Source organism: Poromitra crassiceps (genome assembly GCF_964638095.1).
Source record: "Poromitra crassiceps genome assembly, chromosome: 14".
NCBI classification, from domain to species: Eukaryota; Metazoa; Chordata; class Actinopteri; order Beryciformes; family Melamphaidae; genus Poromitra; species Poromitra crassiceps.
The window spans coordinates 7,497,576-7,510,225 of NC_139633.1; the positions used below are offsets into that span (position 1 = coordinate 7,497,576).

General features: G+C 45.0%; 1 protein-coding gene across 1 annotated transcript in view; it reads right to left on the minus strand.

Moving 5' to 3' along the window:
- Window positions 1-12,650, minus strand: part of LOC310788797 (uncharacterized protein) — a gene marked incomplete at its 5' end in the record, with an annotated part of 54,971 nt that overhangs the window by 10,074 nt on the left and 32,247 nt on the right. The window contains 3 exon segments of the mRNA XM_083650371.1: window positions 565-831; window positions 1,476-1,627; window positions 7,379-8,122. Of these exon segments, the coding sequence (XP_083506497.1) occupies window positions 565-831; window positions 1,476-1,627; window positions 7,379-8,122 (1,163 nt within the window).

A 12,650-nucleotide genomic window follows, 5' to 3' on the forward strand; every position in this document is an offset into this window, starting at 1 on the left:
GCCAGCACCCTTACGTGCTAGCTTGCCACCATCGGTGTATGAATGTGTGTGAATGGGTGAATGTAGTCATTGTAAAGCGCTTTGGATAAAAGCGCTGTATAAATGCAGGCCATTGTTTCTTCTTCTTATCAATGAGACCATTATTGTTGTTTGAAGAACACTTGTCTCAAATAAGTGGCTTTATCTTCTATTCACTGTTGCATGTGCGAGCTGGCCCAGGTGTGCACTGACCTGCAGCAGGTGTGAGCTGGCCCAGGTGTGCACTGACCTGCAGCAGGTGTGAGCTGACCCAGGCGTGCACTGACCTGCAGCAGGTGTGAGCTGGCCCAGGTGTGCACTGACCTGCAGAAGGTGTGAGCTGGGCCAGGTGTGCACTGACCTGCAGCAGGTGTGAGCTGGCCCAGGCGTGCACTGACCTGCAGCAGGTGTGAGCTGGGCCAGGTGTGCACTGACCTGCAGCAGGTGTGAGCTGGCCCAGGCGTGCACTGACCTGCAGCAGGTGTGAGCTGGCCCAGGTGTGCACTGACCTGCAGCAGGTATGAGCTGGCCCAGGTGTGCACTGACCTGCAGCAGCTTGTGGTTGCGTTTCAGCTTCATGTCGATGTCCGTCTTGATGCTGGTGAGGTTGTAGTGCAGCATGGCATGCTGGGAGTGCAGCCTGTCCTCCACGTCGGCTCGGTGGCTCTCCAGCTGCCTGCGCACCTCCTCGATGTGTTCAAACGTCTCGTCAAGCTCGCCTCCTTCCTCCCGGAGCTCCAGGCCCAGCATGGCGTCTTCCTCCCCCGGCTGGCTGCTCCTCAGCTGGGCCACGTCGCGGGACAGCTCCCCCACCTGCCGGAAAAAGCATGGAGAATTTGTGATAAATACTGTATCAGTAACAAGTTTAAGGAAGTGTCTTTCAAGATATTGCATAGATAGACTTTATCCGGTAAAATATCTATTACAAAGATTCAAACTTCAAAAATTCAATACAAAAATCTTATATTTTCAACATGATGGATTCAATATTGATTATAAGTGTGTTTTTTTGTGGAGTAGAAAAAGATTATATTATTTCCCATCTATTTTTTCACTACACAGTAAAGAATGTGCTGTATTGATGTAGCCAACTTTCTAAAAATAATAATAAAAACAAAGAAAAGAAAAAGAAACTAAAGGTGAATGTTGAAATAGATGTAATGCTATATTTTAGTCAAGATAAGATTGAAAATAACATGCTGTATAATATAAACTTTTTTTTTTTTTTTTTTTAAGAAATCCATATACATAAGAAAAAATGGTCTGGAACCAAGCCAACTTTCTTGCACTTTATTAATGAATTTATACAATATTGCACCATTTGATCTAATGTTAAAAACAACAACACAAACTCTGGCATCGTAAAATGTAATGTAATGTGTCTTTTTTCCATCGTCTATGGACCTTGTGTACAATAAAGTGAAAAAAAATATATAAAATAAAAACAGCTCCCCCACCTGGCGGCTGAGGTGCTCCAGGCTGCGGTTGAAGCCCTCCAGGATGGGCTGCAGCTGTGACATGAGCAGGGCCATCATGTGGGGCAGAGGCAGGGGCAGAGCAGAGGGCAGGTGTGGGTAGGGCAGAGCGCCCGCCTCCACCTCACCTGGACCTGAAACACAGCACAGACACAAAGTCACGCGAGGAAACTAGGGATGGGCGAGGCGCGAGGACTCCAGCACAACATGCAAGTCATCTCTGCTCACAGCTGTGTCTACATGTTCAACAGCAAGTCACATCCATGTCATTCATGTCAAGTCTCCAGTCAACATACAGTAGAACGGTCACAACAAATCAAGAGAGTCAGTATAACTTTAATATCTTAAAGAAAACGAAATATCTAGGACTTTTCAATGCAATGGGATAAAAACTCGCTATGGTATAAGTTTGATTTCTAGAATGAGTTTCAACTTCAATAAATTCAATCAATATAAATTCAGAAAACAGAATTTAAATTGTTGACTGCTGGCTCTTGCCTGGGTGCAGAGCTTCGAATCCGCCCACTCCACAGAGTTGACTTTGGCTGCTCTTGGACTGGCATCGTCATATGCAAATGCCTTTTCTCCGGTTGAAGGCTGAGCCAAATCAGCCAATGAGTGCCAAGGGGGACTAACGATTGGCCAATCGGCATCAATAAACAGCCCAACGGGCGGGACTATGCCGTTGTCAAGAAGACTCGAGGGCATTCAAAGGGGAGATTGTTTTTTATTTTTTACACGTTCGTCCGACTGGAGTAAGTAACGTAAGTAATAATATGTACGTAACATACGTAATAATACGTTGGGACTTGATCTCTAATGATTGGTTGGAATTAGGGGTGTCAAAAATAATCGATTATAAGATGCATCGCGATGCGGACGTGTACGATTCTGCATCGATTCACAAATGTCAAAAATCGATTATTAAAAAAAAATAAAAAAAAATATATATATATATATATATATATATATAATGGAAGTACATGCAGTTGTTTATTTTAATTATGGATCATAATACAATGCAATTCCAAATGCACTTTTATTTTAAAAGTAGCCACACAGTGAGAAAAAAGAAAGTGAGAAAAAATAAATCATGTATTGCGGAAAAAAGTGATGCATCGATTTAAGATGCATCGAGATGCATCGAGATGCATCGATAATCGTAATCGAATCGAATCGTAGCCCTCTGAATCGTAATCAAATCGAATCGTGAGGCCAGTGAAGATTCACAGACCTAGTTGGAATTCCCCTGGGGCGGATCCTGTCATAGGAATAACTCAAACAGAGTGCAATCTCAGACTATGGAAATGACTGTACGACTTGACAATTCAGTCTGAATATCAGGCTAACAAATCTCATCACTTTCAATCAAATTAATTTACACAAAGAAGTCAAGAGTCAAGACTTCTCAAGTCAAGACATTAGAAACATTTTCAACTCATCAAAGTACAAGTCAGAGTCACCAGAAACTAAGCCCACGTTCACGCCATACGTCGAAGCAACGCTCAACCTACGCTGAACCAAACAAGTTTCATTTCGGCGTCCTTGTTAACACGCGAGGTCGTTCACAGGCAGGATCCCCGGGGCGTTTGAATGTGTATTCTGGCTCAATACTCTCCGGAACCGAACCACAACACACTGTAAAATCACCTTCATCACAGAGCATTTCCTCTCCTGGAGTCTTCGGCCGGTTCCCTTTTGGATCAGATCAAGTCTGTTGATCTTGGCGTCTGGTTTGACAGCAATTTAAGTTTTGAGCAGCACACCACAGAGATGATGCAATCATGTTTTTTATCATCTTCGAAAACTTGCTCAAAAATATGCTCTTTAAAGGAATAGTTCACCCAAAAATGAAAATTCCTGTCCTCAACCTCATGCCAAATGAAACACAAGCTTCTCCAAAACAACTGAAGTCAATGGAGACCTGTTCTTTAGAGTTCAAACAATCACACCATGAACAGAAAGTCCTATACACAATTATTTGTTGCAATCAGCTGTAGCTAAGGTTTTATATCAAATATTTTTCTTTTCTTAGTATATTTTCTTACACTGTAGGCCTATTGGTTTTTATACACCAAATCGTTTTGATCCGTTTTCTTTTCATAACTTGTCTGATTTTGATGCCTTTGTTAAACATTTGCAGTACTCTATAAATAAAGATGATAAAGATTATTATTATAAACGGCTTGTATCATTTCTGACACAAATTCTCCCGAATCGTCTCCCACTCGGCCAGCCTGTCAGGCCACGAGCGGACAGGACAGCAGCTGAGGAGGTGAGAGGACAGGACAGTAGCTGAGGAGGTGAGAGGACAGGACAGTAGCTGAGGAGGTGAGAGGACAGGACAGCAGCTGAGGAGGAGAGAGGACAGGACAGCAGCTGAGGAGGAGAGAGGACAGGACAGCAGCTGAGGAGGTGAGCGGACAGGACAGTAGCTGAGGAGGTGAGAGGACAGGACAGCAGCTGAGGAGGTGAGAGGACACTTCGTTTGTTTTTTTTGGGCTGTGTGTGTTTAAACTGAACCGGTTCCCTTTGAGACCACAAACAAGCGGCTACTGGCCCCAAGAGAGCAATACAACTCACCCTGTGTGAGGCATGCGTTTACGGGCATTCTCAAGTATGCTTTTTGGTTTTTGGTTTTTGTTTCTGTGTGTGTGTGTGTGTGTGTGTGTGTGTGTGTGTGTGTGTGTGTGTGTGTGTGTGTGTGTGTGTGTGTGTGTGTGTGTGTGTGTGTGTGCGTGCGTGCGTGCATGTGTATGTGTGTGCGTGTGCGTGTGTTCTGACAGGCTTAGCCCCAGGTCTCCCTGTCACTCTCCTCTGTAGACAGTGTCCAGACATGACCACACACACACACACACACACACACACACACACACACACACACACACACGCACGGTTCTGTGATCTCTCCTCTTTCATCACAACCTGTTTTCTTAACGATGCTGCAAAGACTGAAAAACTCAAACCGTAGCAGGAGAAGAAGATGGATAACCCCTCCCCTCCTCGTCCCACATGCTGCGGTATGGAGGGGTCAAAGGAAGCGGGGGGTGGAGGGGGGGCAGCGTTGCGGGGGCGTTTGGTGGTTGAAATCAAACTCACCCCTGTTTGTTTTCTCCTTCCTCTGCAGCGTTTGTGTCTAGTGACTGTCAGTCTGATTTACGGCCCGGAGCCGACCGGACGTCCTGTCTCTGCAGGAACATTACGCAAGGTTACACTTTGTTCTCAGCCTACAGACGCGCTGGACGAGCCCTCTAAGTAAGATGACGAGAAGACGAGATCAAACTGTCATGATCCTTTGCGGGAAGCTGTGATGCTGCAACACAAACTGCAACAGCACAAAAGAACCAGGACATAGATTCCAAACACAACAACCAGCAATTCAACAGTTTCATTCCAAAGTGAGATATTCACCATTTAGGAAGATGAGATCAAAACCTAGAGCGTGTGTGATGCTAACGTTTTGCTAACACTAGCATCTGTGTGAATTCCAATGGGAAAGTAGTAGCGCTTTCAGCCCTGAGCGCTGAACCTGTTCTCCAGTTGAAACAATTCCTACTTTGAAGTGCACCGCTTGTCAGTCATGTGACTTTCCGTGACGTTTCCAGCCCCGCAAGAGAGTTCCCCCATTCATTTTCTCCATAGTCATTTCGAAACGTCCTTATAGATGGTTTTCACAGAATCGTGTTGCTATGGGAACAGTAAAACAGTTTGAAACCTAGTTTATTTCCTGTCAGCTAGTGTATCAGCAAACACTGCAACAGGAAGTAAGCTAGGGGCTATTTAGAATGTTTATGTTGTCAAGTTAAAACCGTCTATATAACGAATTTTAAGGTTGGGACGAAGCCAACCTACTGACCTACTGAATCGTGAGTGACCATAAAACATTTCAGTTGGAGCAAAAACAAAAAATTAAAACAGAGGAGGGGGGTTAAATTAGATTAAAGAAAGATTAAAGATTAAGAAAAATAACATGTTATTTTTGCTCCAACTGAAATGTTTTATGGTCACTCATGATTCAGTAGGTCACAGGGTTGGCTTGGTTCCAGCCTTAAAACTCGTTAGATAAGGATTTTTCTAAATGTCTATGGAGAAAATGAATGGAGAACTTACTTCCGGGGCCGGAAACTTCACGGAAAGTCACGTGACTAGTTGAGCTCTATGTCACTTCCGAGTGCTGGTAACCAATGGGGTTGAAGGAACAAGAACTGGCATCCCGTTTAACGTTAGCTGGGCTAACGTTTTTAGCATAGCTACAATACCAGGAGATGCCACGCTCCAGCTTCAGCTGATGCAGCCGAAGGACTCAGCAGCAGCGCTTCAAGCGCTCAACAGGTTGATTGGTGGACACGCCCCCTGAGTCTGTTGAATAGAGGATGCGCTAACTGACGCAAACACCGGACCATGTATGGGTGTGCCACGTGCCACGGTTGACCAATGGTGCAACTTCATCACTCACTCAGAGCGACCTTCACATTTATTAGGTGTAACGGTTGCAAGTGGGTGGAGCTGTGCAGTAAGTAAGCGTCACCTCACTCTCCAAAACCTCAGAACGCTCTAGCGACAGATGCTAGAGGTCATGGGCTTTAGACTCCTTGCTAGCGCGTCCGCCTCCTAAGACAGAGGTTCCCGGTTCGATCCCCAGCTGCGGGGGGCCACTGATGCAGTCCAGCCAAGCAAGACTCTCCTGTGGGAAAGTCAGAGCAGGCGGCTCTCCAAACAAGGACAATATAGAACAGAGGAAGTACCAGGGGTGTGTGTGTGTGTGTGTGTGTGTGTGTGTGTGTGTGTGTGTGTGTGTGTGTGTGTGTGTGTGTGTGTGTGTGTGTGTGTGTGTGTGTGTGTGTAGTGACCGACCATAAGATGAGAACTGACACTATATTAGACCTCCTGTGTCGCCACACCAACATTACATCATACACACGCGCGCACACACACACACACACACACACACACAATGTATGGTTGAGATATTTTCCAGAAGAAAGAGAGGATTTCCTGAGGAAGTGTGTGTGTGTGTGTGTGTGTGTGTGTATGTGTATGTGTGTGTGTGTGCGCGTGCGTGCGTAACTGTAGGTGTCACTGCATCGGAATGGCGCTGTGTGTGTAGGTGTGTCTGTGTGTGTGTGTGTGTGTGTGTGTGTGTGTCCATAGTTCAGTGTCATAATTCACTCCACTAGTCAAGATTGTCCATTCTCTCATAGGATGTGGTTGAGACATCAGGATTATAAATACCCCCCCCCCCCCCCACACACACACACACACACACACACACACACACACACACACACACACACACACACACACACACACACACACACACACACACACAGACTTCCAACAGTATCTGGGAGGGTTAGGGTTAAACAGTTAGGATGTTCTGTGCTGGCTTTGCAAAGTGAACTTCCCCTCAGGATAATATTATAGGACACTTTTATTTCTCTAAATGTGGACAAACGGAGTTCTATTTTAAAGCTGTGCACTGAACTAGTGATCTAAACTGAAAGCCAGTGGAATCTGAGTGGGCGTTGGCTTCAGAGTTAATATAGCAGTGATGCCCAAAAGCAAGGTTAAAGCTGTGTCTCTGTCTGTACTGTCAGCAGCACTGACGTCTCCACCATCCCAATACATAACATTTCAAATCTATTAAATCCTTCAACTTGTTACTGTAGCTCATTTTCTATCATGTCATCACATACCGTATTTCCTCTTTGCTCTTTAAAGGATAAACCTCTTCAGATGATCTCAAAACAAAGTCAAAAATCAGTCAAAAACGGAGCAAAAAAAAAGGCCAAAAAAGAGCCTGACAGAAAGCAAATTGATCCTTTAACAGTAAAGCAGTTGAGAAATAACCGTAAACAAACCAGACCATTTTTTCACTGACTCACCGTTAAAGTCGTCTTCCTGCTGGCGGTGGTGAGGGTATGGGTTGTGGGCATGGCCTCTGTCCTGGGTGTTGTGGGCGTGGCCTCTGTCCTGGGTGTTGTGGGCGTGGCCTGGGTCCCGGTCCTGGGTGTTGTGGGCGTGGCCTGGGTCCCGGTCCTGGGTGTTGTGGGCGTGGCCTGGGTCCCGGTCCTGGGTGTTGTGGGCGTGGCCTGGGTCCCGGTCATGGGTGTTGTGGGCGTGGCCTGGGTCGCGGTCCTGGGCATTGTGGGTGTGGTCTAGGTCCTGTGTGTTATGGGCATGGCCTGGGTCCTGGGTGTTGTGGGCGTAGCCTAGGTCCCGGTCCTGCCCACTGTGGGCATGGCCTAGGTCCCGGTCCTGCGCATTGTGGGCATGGCCTGGGTCCCGGTCCTGTGTGTTGTGGGCGTGACCTAGGTGCGAAGCGGTGTGGTTGTCCTGTGTGTTGTGGGCGTGACCTAGGTGGGAAGCGGTGTGGTTGTCCTGTGTGTTGTGGGCGTGACCTAGGTGGGAAGCGGTGTGGTTGTCCTGTGTGTTGTGGGCGTGACCTAGGTGCGAAGCGGTGTGGTTGTCCTGGGTGTCGTGGGCTTGACCTGGGCGCTGGTGCGAAGCGGTGCGGTTGTCCTGGACGTTGTGGGCGCGGCCGGTGTCATAAAGCAATCCGACGGACGCCTGGTGGTCGTTCTGTTCCCGGTCCGGATCCCCACGCTGCTGCTGCTGCTGGACCCGCGCTGGAACAAATACAGCACAACGCACACAATCAGTGACAACAGCACACAGAAACACCAACACATTGGTTATAAACCAACAGCAAAGCTGAGGCACTATATGGAGGCCTACACTGAGGACAAAATGCTAACAGCTAAGCTAAATGTTCCTGCTGAAAAGTCTCACCAGGCTGATAGGAAAGCGCTCAGACAGACGGATAGATTGGGGGGGTTCCAGCTGTCTTTATCTGTTGAACTTCCTGACTTTCTGTTTCTCTCTGAGTCTGCTGCTTCTGAGACAGATGAGTCACAGCAGGAACACAGGCATCATCTACTTCATCTACTGAAGCCATTTTATTGGCCGAGTGTCGCTAAATAGTCAGCGCAGTAGGATTCTATGTTCTGCACTAAGAAGATACACATTTAGACAAAAAAGAAGAGAGAGTGTGTAGAATACACGTCTATTTTACTCAGAACACACACTTCAGTTTCCAAACGTACTGTAGCCACAAAGCTTTTAAAGTTGAGCTGAACCCAAAAATGACTTTTCTTTTAGTTCAAATACCTGGGTATGCAGTGCACCTATTTAATAATGTATGTAAAACAAAATCACAAAAATCAAATCTCTTTAGTTTTTCACACTTTTTCACATCAAAAGTTAATTTGTCAAGATTTCATTGATAACAGTAATCTACAGTTTGCTGACGTCACCTAGTGCTATCACATTTCTACCCCATTTAAACCAATCATATCACGACATGGCAGCTGTCAATCAAATCTTCATTTCAGGATAATTTTCTCTTCCAAAAGAAAGAGAAAATGGCGCCTAGTGCCTGTCATCTGGCAGAATTCCTATCCCATAAACTAACTACTAACTTGGCCAATTGTATGAAACATGAACACAAAAAAAAAAAAAATTAATGTCTAAGAATGCAAAGAAATGTAACTGGCTCGTTAAACCGGGCATTCCAGGAATATCGTATTTACAGCAGCGATAAAGGCGCGCGCTTGAGAGCCTGCTGGTTGTCAGGGCCAAAGCCCAATCCAGTCCCCAGAATTGTCAAATAAAATCATTGACATATTACTATGACCCTCTCAACCTGTGATCTCAGACAAGTTATGTTTTCAGTCTGAAACGGACTGCGACACACGTGATGAACGGATTCAGTTCGACTTTAAGGCCTTGGAGCACCCATATATATATATATATATATATATACATACATATATATACACACACATGCTGTTGACATGCACAGTGCAAATCCAAGGCTTGGCGTGAGAATGGGCAGTTCCATCTTACATCTCATGCCCCCCCCCCCTCTCTTATTAATCTTTTAAAAAATTCTTGATAATTAACAATAGTTATGGCTTAAGAACCAATAATTATCTGGCCAGGTTCTGATGTTTACACGCAGAACCAAAACCAGTTTACTGACTCACCGGGTTCACAAGGAAATTCTCTGTACAGTACATCCTGTACTGTTGACTCAGTGTATCATAGTAACCTACTGACTCTGTGTGTGTGTGTGTGTGTGTGTGTGTGTGTGTGTGTGTGTGTGTGTGTGTGTGTGTGTGTGTGTGTGTGTGTGTGTGTGTGTGTGTGTGTGTGTGTGTGTGTTTGTGTCTCTATACACGCATGGCAGAATGAGAATATGCAGCCCAGTCTGACAGGAAATGCTTTAATCCCTGTCCACTGTTGGTCCACAGCGCCAAACGTAGCATACTGTAGTTTCACAATAAGAGCTCTGAAATTAGATGGCAAAGACTTTTGTGGCCTATTGTCTCACGTGTACGATGAAATACGCCAGGCACTGCTAAGATGCAGTGGTCGGTGTAAACGATAACATTTTCAAATTAACAACGTTTTTAGGTTCAAATTTAAGTTGACATTAAATGTTTCTAGAAACATAATTTTTTGCCCATGTAACAATTTTACAGCCGTTATTGTGAAACTACAAAGAACGTGACCATCTAACAATTTTAAGCCATTACTGTGAAAATATAACGTTATGCGCTGTGTGGACAAACGTGACGATTACACAATTTGCTGTGAGACGACATTGGAATAGTGTGTGTCAGAGCAAATGTCTGACACAATGTGGACACAATGTGTGTGTGTGTGTGTGTGTGTGTGTGTGTGTGCTACTGTACACACACACACACACACACACACACACACACACACACACACACACATATATATATATATATATATATAATTATTATTATTATTATTAATATATATAAAGCTCTCATTATGTATGTCAGAATAAGCAAAGTATATTCTTCATTAATGTACGGTATGTGCTTATGATCAAATGCCAATGTGTGTGTGTGTGTGTGTCTAATACAATAGCTTCCCTCCAGTTGTGCTGAAGACTTAATGACATGGACTTGAGTTTGTAGGATGTGAGTTGAATCAGAGGCGTGGTGGGAGCGGACCGTACCATGACGAGGGGGGGGGGGATGAGAGGTTTGTTTGTCTTGCTTTGTCCCTGAACCCAAAACGAGCCGCTAAAGGCCAGGGGTTTATTTTTAATCGCTTCATATTCCAATAACATGGCCTGTTTTGCTTCTCTGCCTCAGGGCGTGTTTGTGTTCACAGTGAGAGTCATGGTACAAGTACCTCATGTATTTATACTGCGTTAGCACTGCATGCAGGGGCAGTGGGGAATGGATGCACCATATTGGACTTGCCAATGTTTTCCAACTCTTTTGGTCAGAGAACATCAAGTCTGTCCTGTAGTGGAATTAACATTATTATGGCTACTCTTATTGTGAAGGCCCAAACTCTGAAACATTCAGAGCCTGAACACCCAAACAGGGCGTGCTTCTTTTCTGAATATTAATGAGTTTCCCCTAACCACCCTAGTTTATATTCATGAGTTTCCCATAACCACACCCTACTTTATATTCATGAGTTTCCCATAACCACACCCTACTTTATATTCATGAGTTTCCCATAACTACATCCTACTAACGTTAGGCATATTTACGCCTGTTACATTCATTATCCACACAAGACGGTAACGTTATTAGTGGAGCCGGATGGTAATTTCTATCAATTTATATTATCAATCTATATTAGTTAGCCACGTCTCACCGCAGCTAACTGCAGTCAGTCAAACCATAAGCATAACGGTAGTAACGTTAGGCATATTTGAGACTGTTGCATTACTCCACACAAGACGACGGTAACGTTATTAGTGGAGCTGGTGGTATATATAGTTATTAGTGGAGCTGGTGGTATATATAGTTATTAGTGGAGCTGGTGGTATATATAGTTATTAGTGGAGCTGGTGGTATATATAGTTATTAGTGGAGCTGGTGGTATATATAGTTATTAGTGGAGCTGGTGGTATATATAGCGAGCGGACCCCTATTAGTTAGCGTTAGCCGCGTTAAGCAATCAAGCTAACGTTATAATCGGCAGTCTCACCCCCAGTCAGTCAAACAATGTTCCATGACCATAAGCATAACGGTAGTAGTAACGTTAGGAGTTTCTGACCAGGTGGTAAATCCATTAGCAAGCAGCTAACATTATCGGCCAAAACAACATTACAGCAGTTACAAGGTCCTTCCATGAACCAGAAACACAGCCCCGACTAATTTCCCCCCGATGTCGGTCACATTGCTGCTGTCTGGACCGGGCTTCACTAGATAAATATATTTTTGTGTGGACTTTTTGCTGGAGTCTGTGTTGTTTGTTTTTGCTGGCATTAGCTAGTGATGAACGAAAAATTAGCCACTGCCTGTTAGCTTTCTTCTTCGTTGGTATATTTCCGACCGAAGCCGAGAGGACAAGAGGCAGGCTCGCATAACGTCACATCTGGCAAATTTGCCGGGAAATCATGACCAACGCAGAGAGACGCTGGGCTGGGCTCATTCTTTTTAAGTTACGGAACGGCGCATTCACTCGTAATAAAAAACACTTTGTGAACATTAATTTTCCGCTGCTCGAACCTACGGATAGTACCTTTAAGATAGAGAACATTTTTTCCAAAGTGCAGAATGGGAAAGGTGATTCTGTAACCCAAATATCATGAACATCTTAAACTGAGTCTTGGTAAATGTCTGTGATGTTGATCCTGAAGCTGATCCTGGAGCAGCAGCTGGATCCATCAAATATAAACCGTCAACAAGCTGGAACACTGCGCCTGCTGGGAGCGCTGAGTCACCTAGGTGCTTTCAGGGTGAGGGTGTGTGTGTGTGTGTGTGTGTGTGTGTGTGTGTGTGTGTGTGTGTGTGTGTGTGTGTGTGTGTGTGTGTGTGTGTGTGTGTGTGTGTCCTTGGTGGGTGCTATACGGTGACCCACACCCTCTTCCTCATCTGAATACAAAGGGCCTCGTCCACTTCACAGCTTCCTCAGTTTGTTAGGAGGAGCGGTCAGGCTGCGCTGACATTTAGAGGGAAAACACAGAAGCTGACGTGGGCTTTTCCTGTATGTGATAGGTGGGGCTTGACTCGAGTCACATGACTTGGACTCAGGTCATAGTTTGAACTGCTTGAAACCATAGACTGTATACAAATATGGACGTAGCCACCGTGA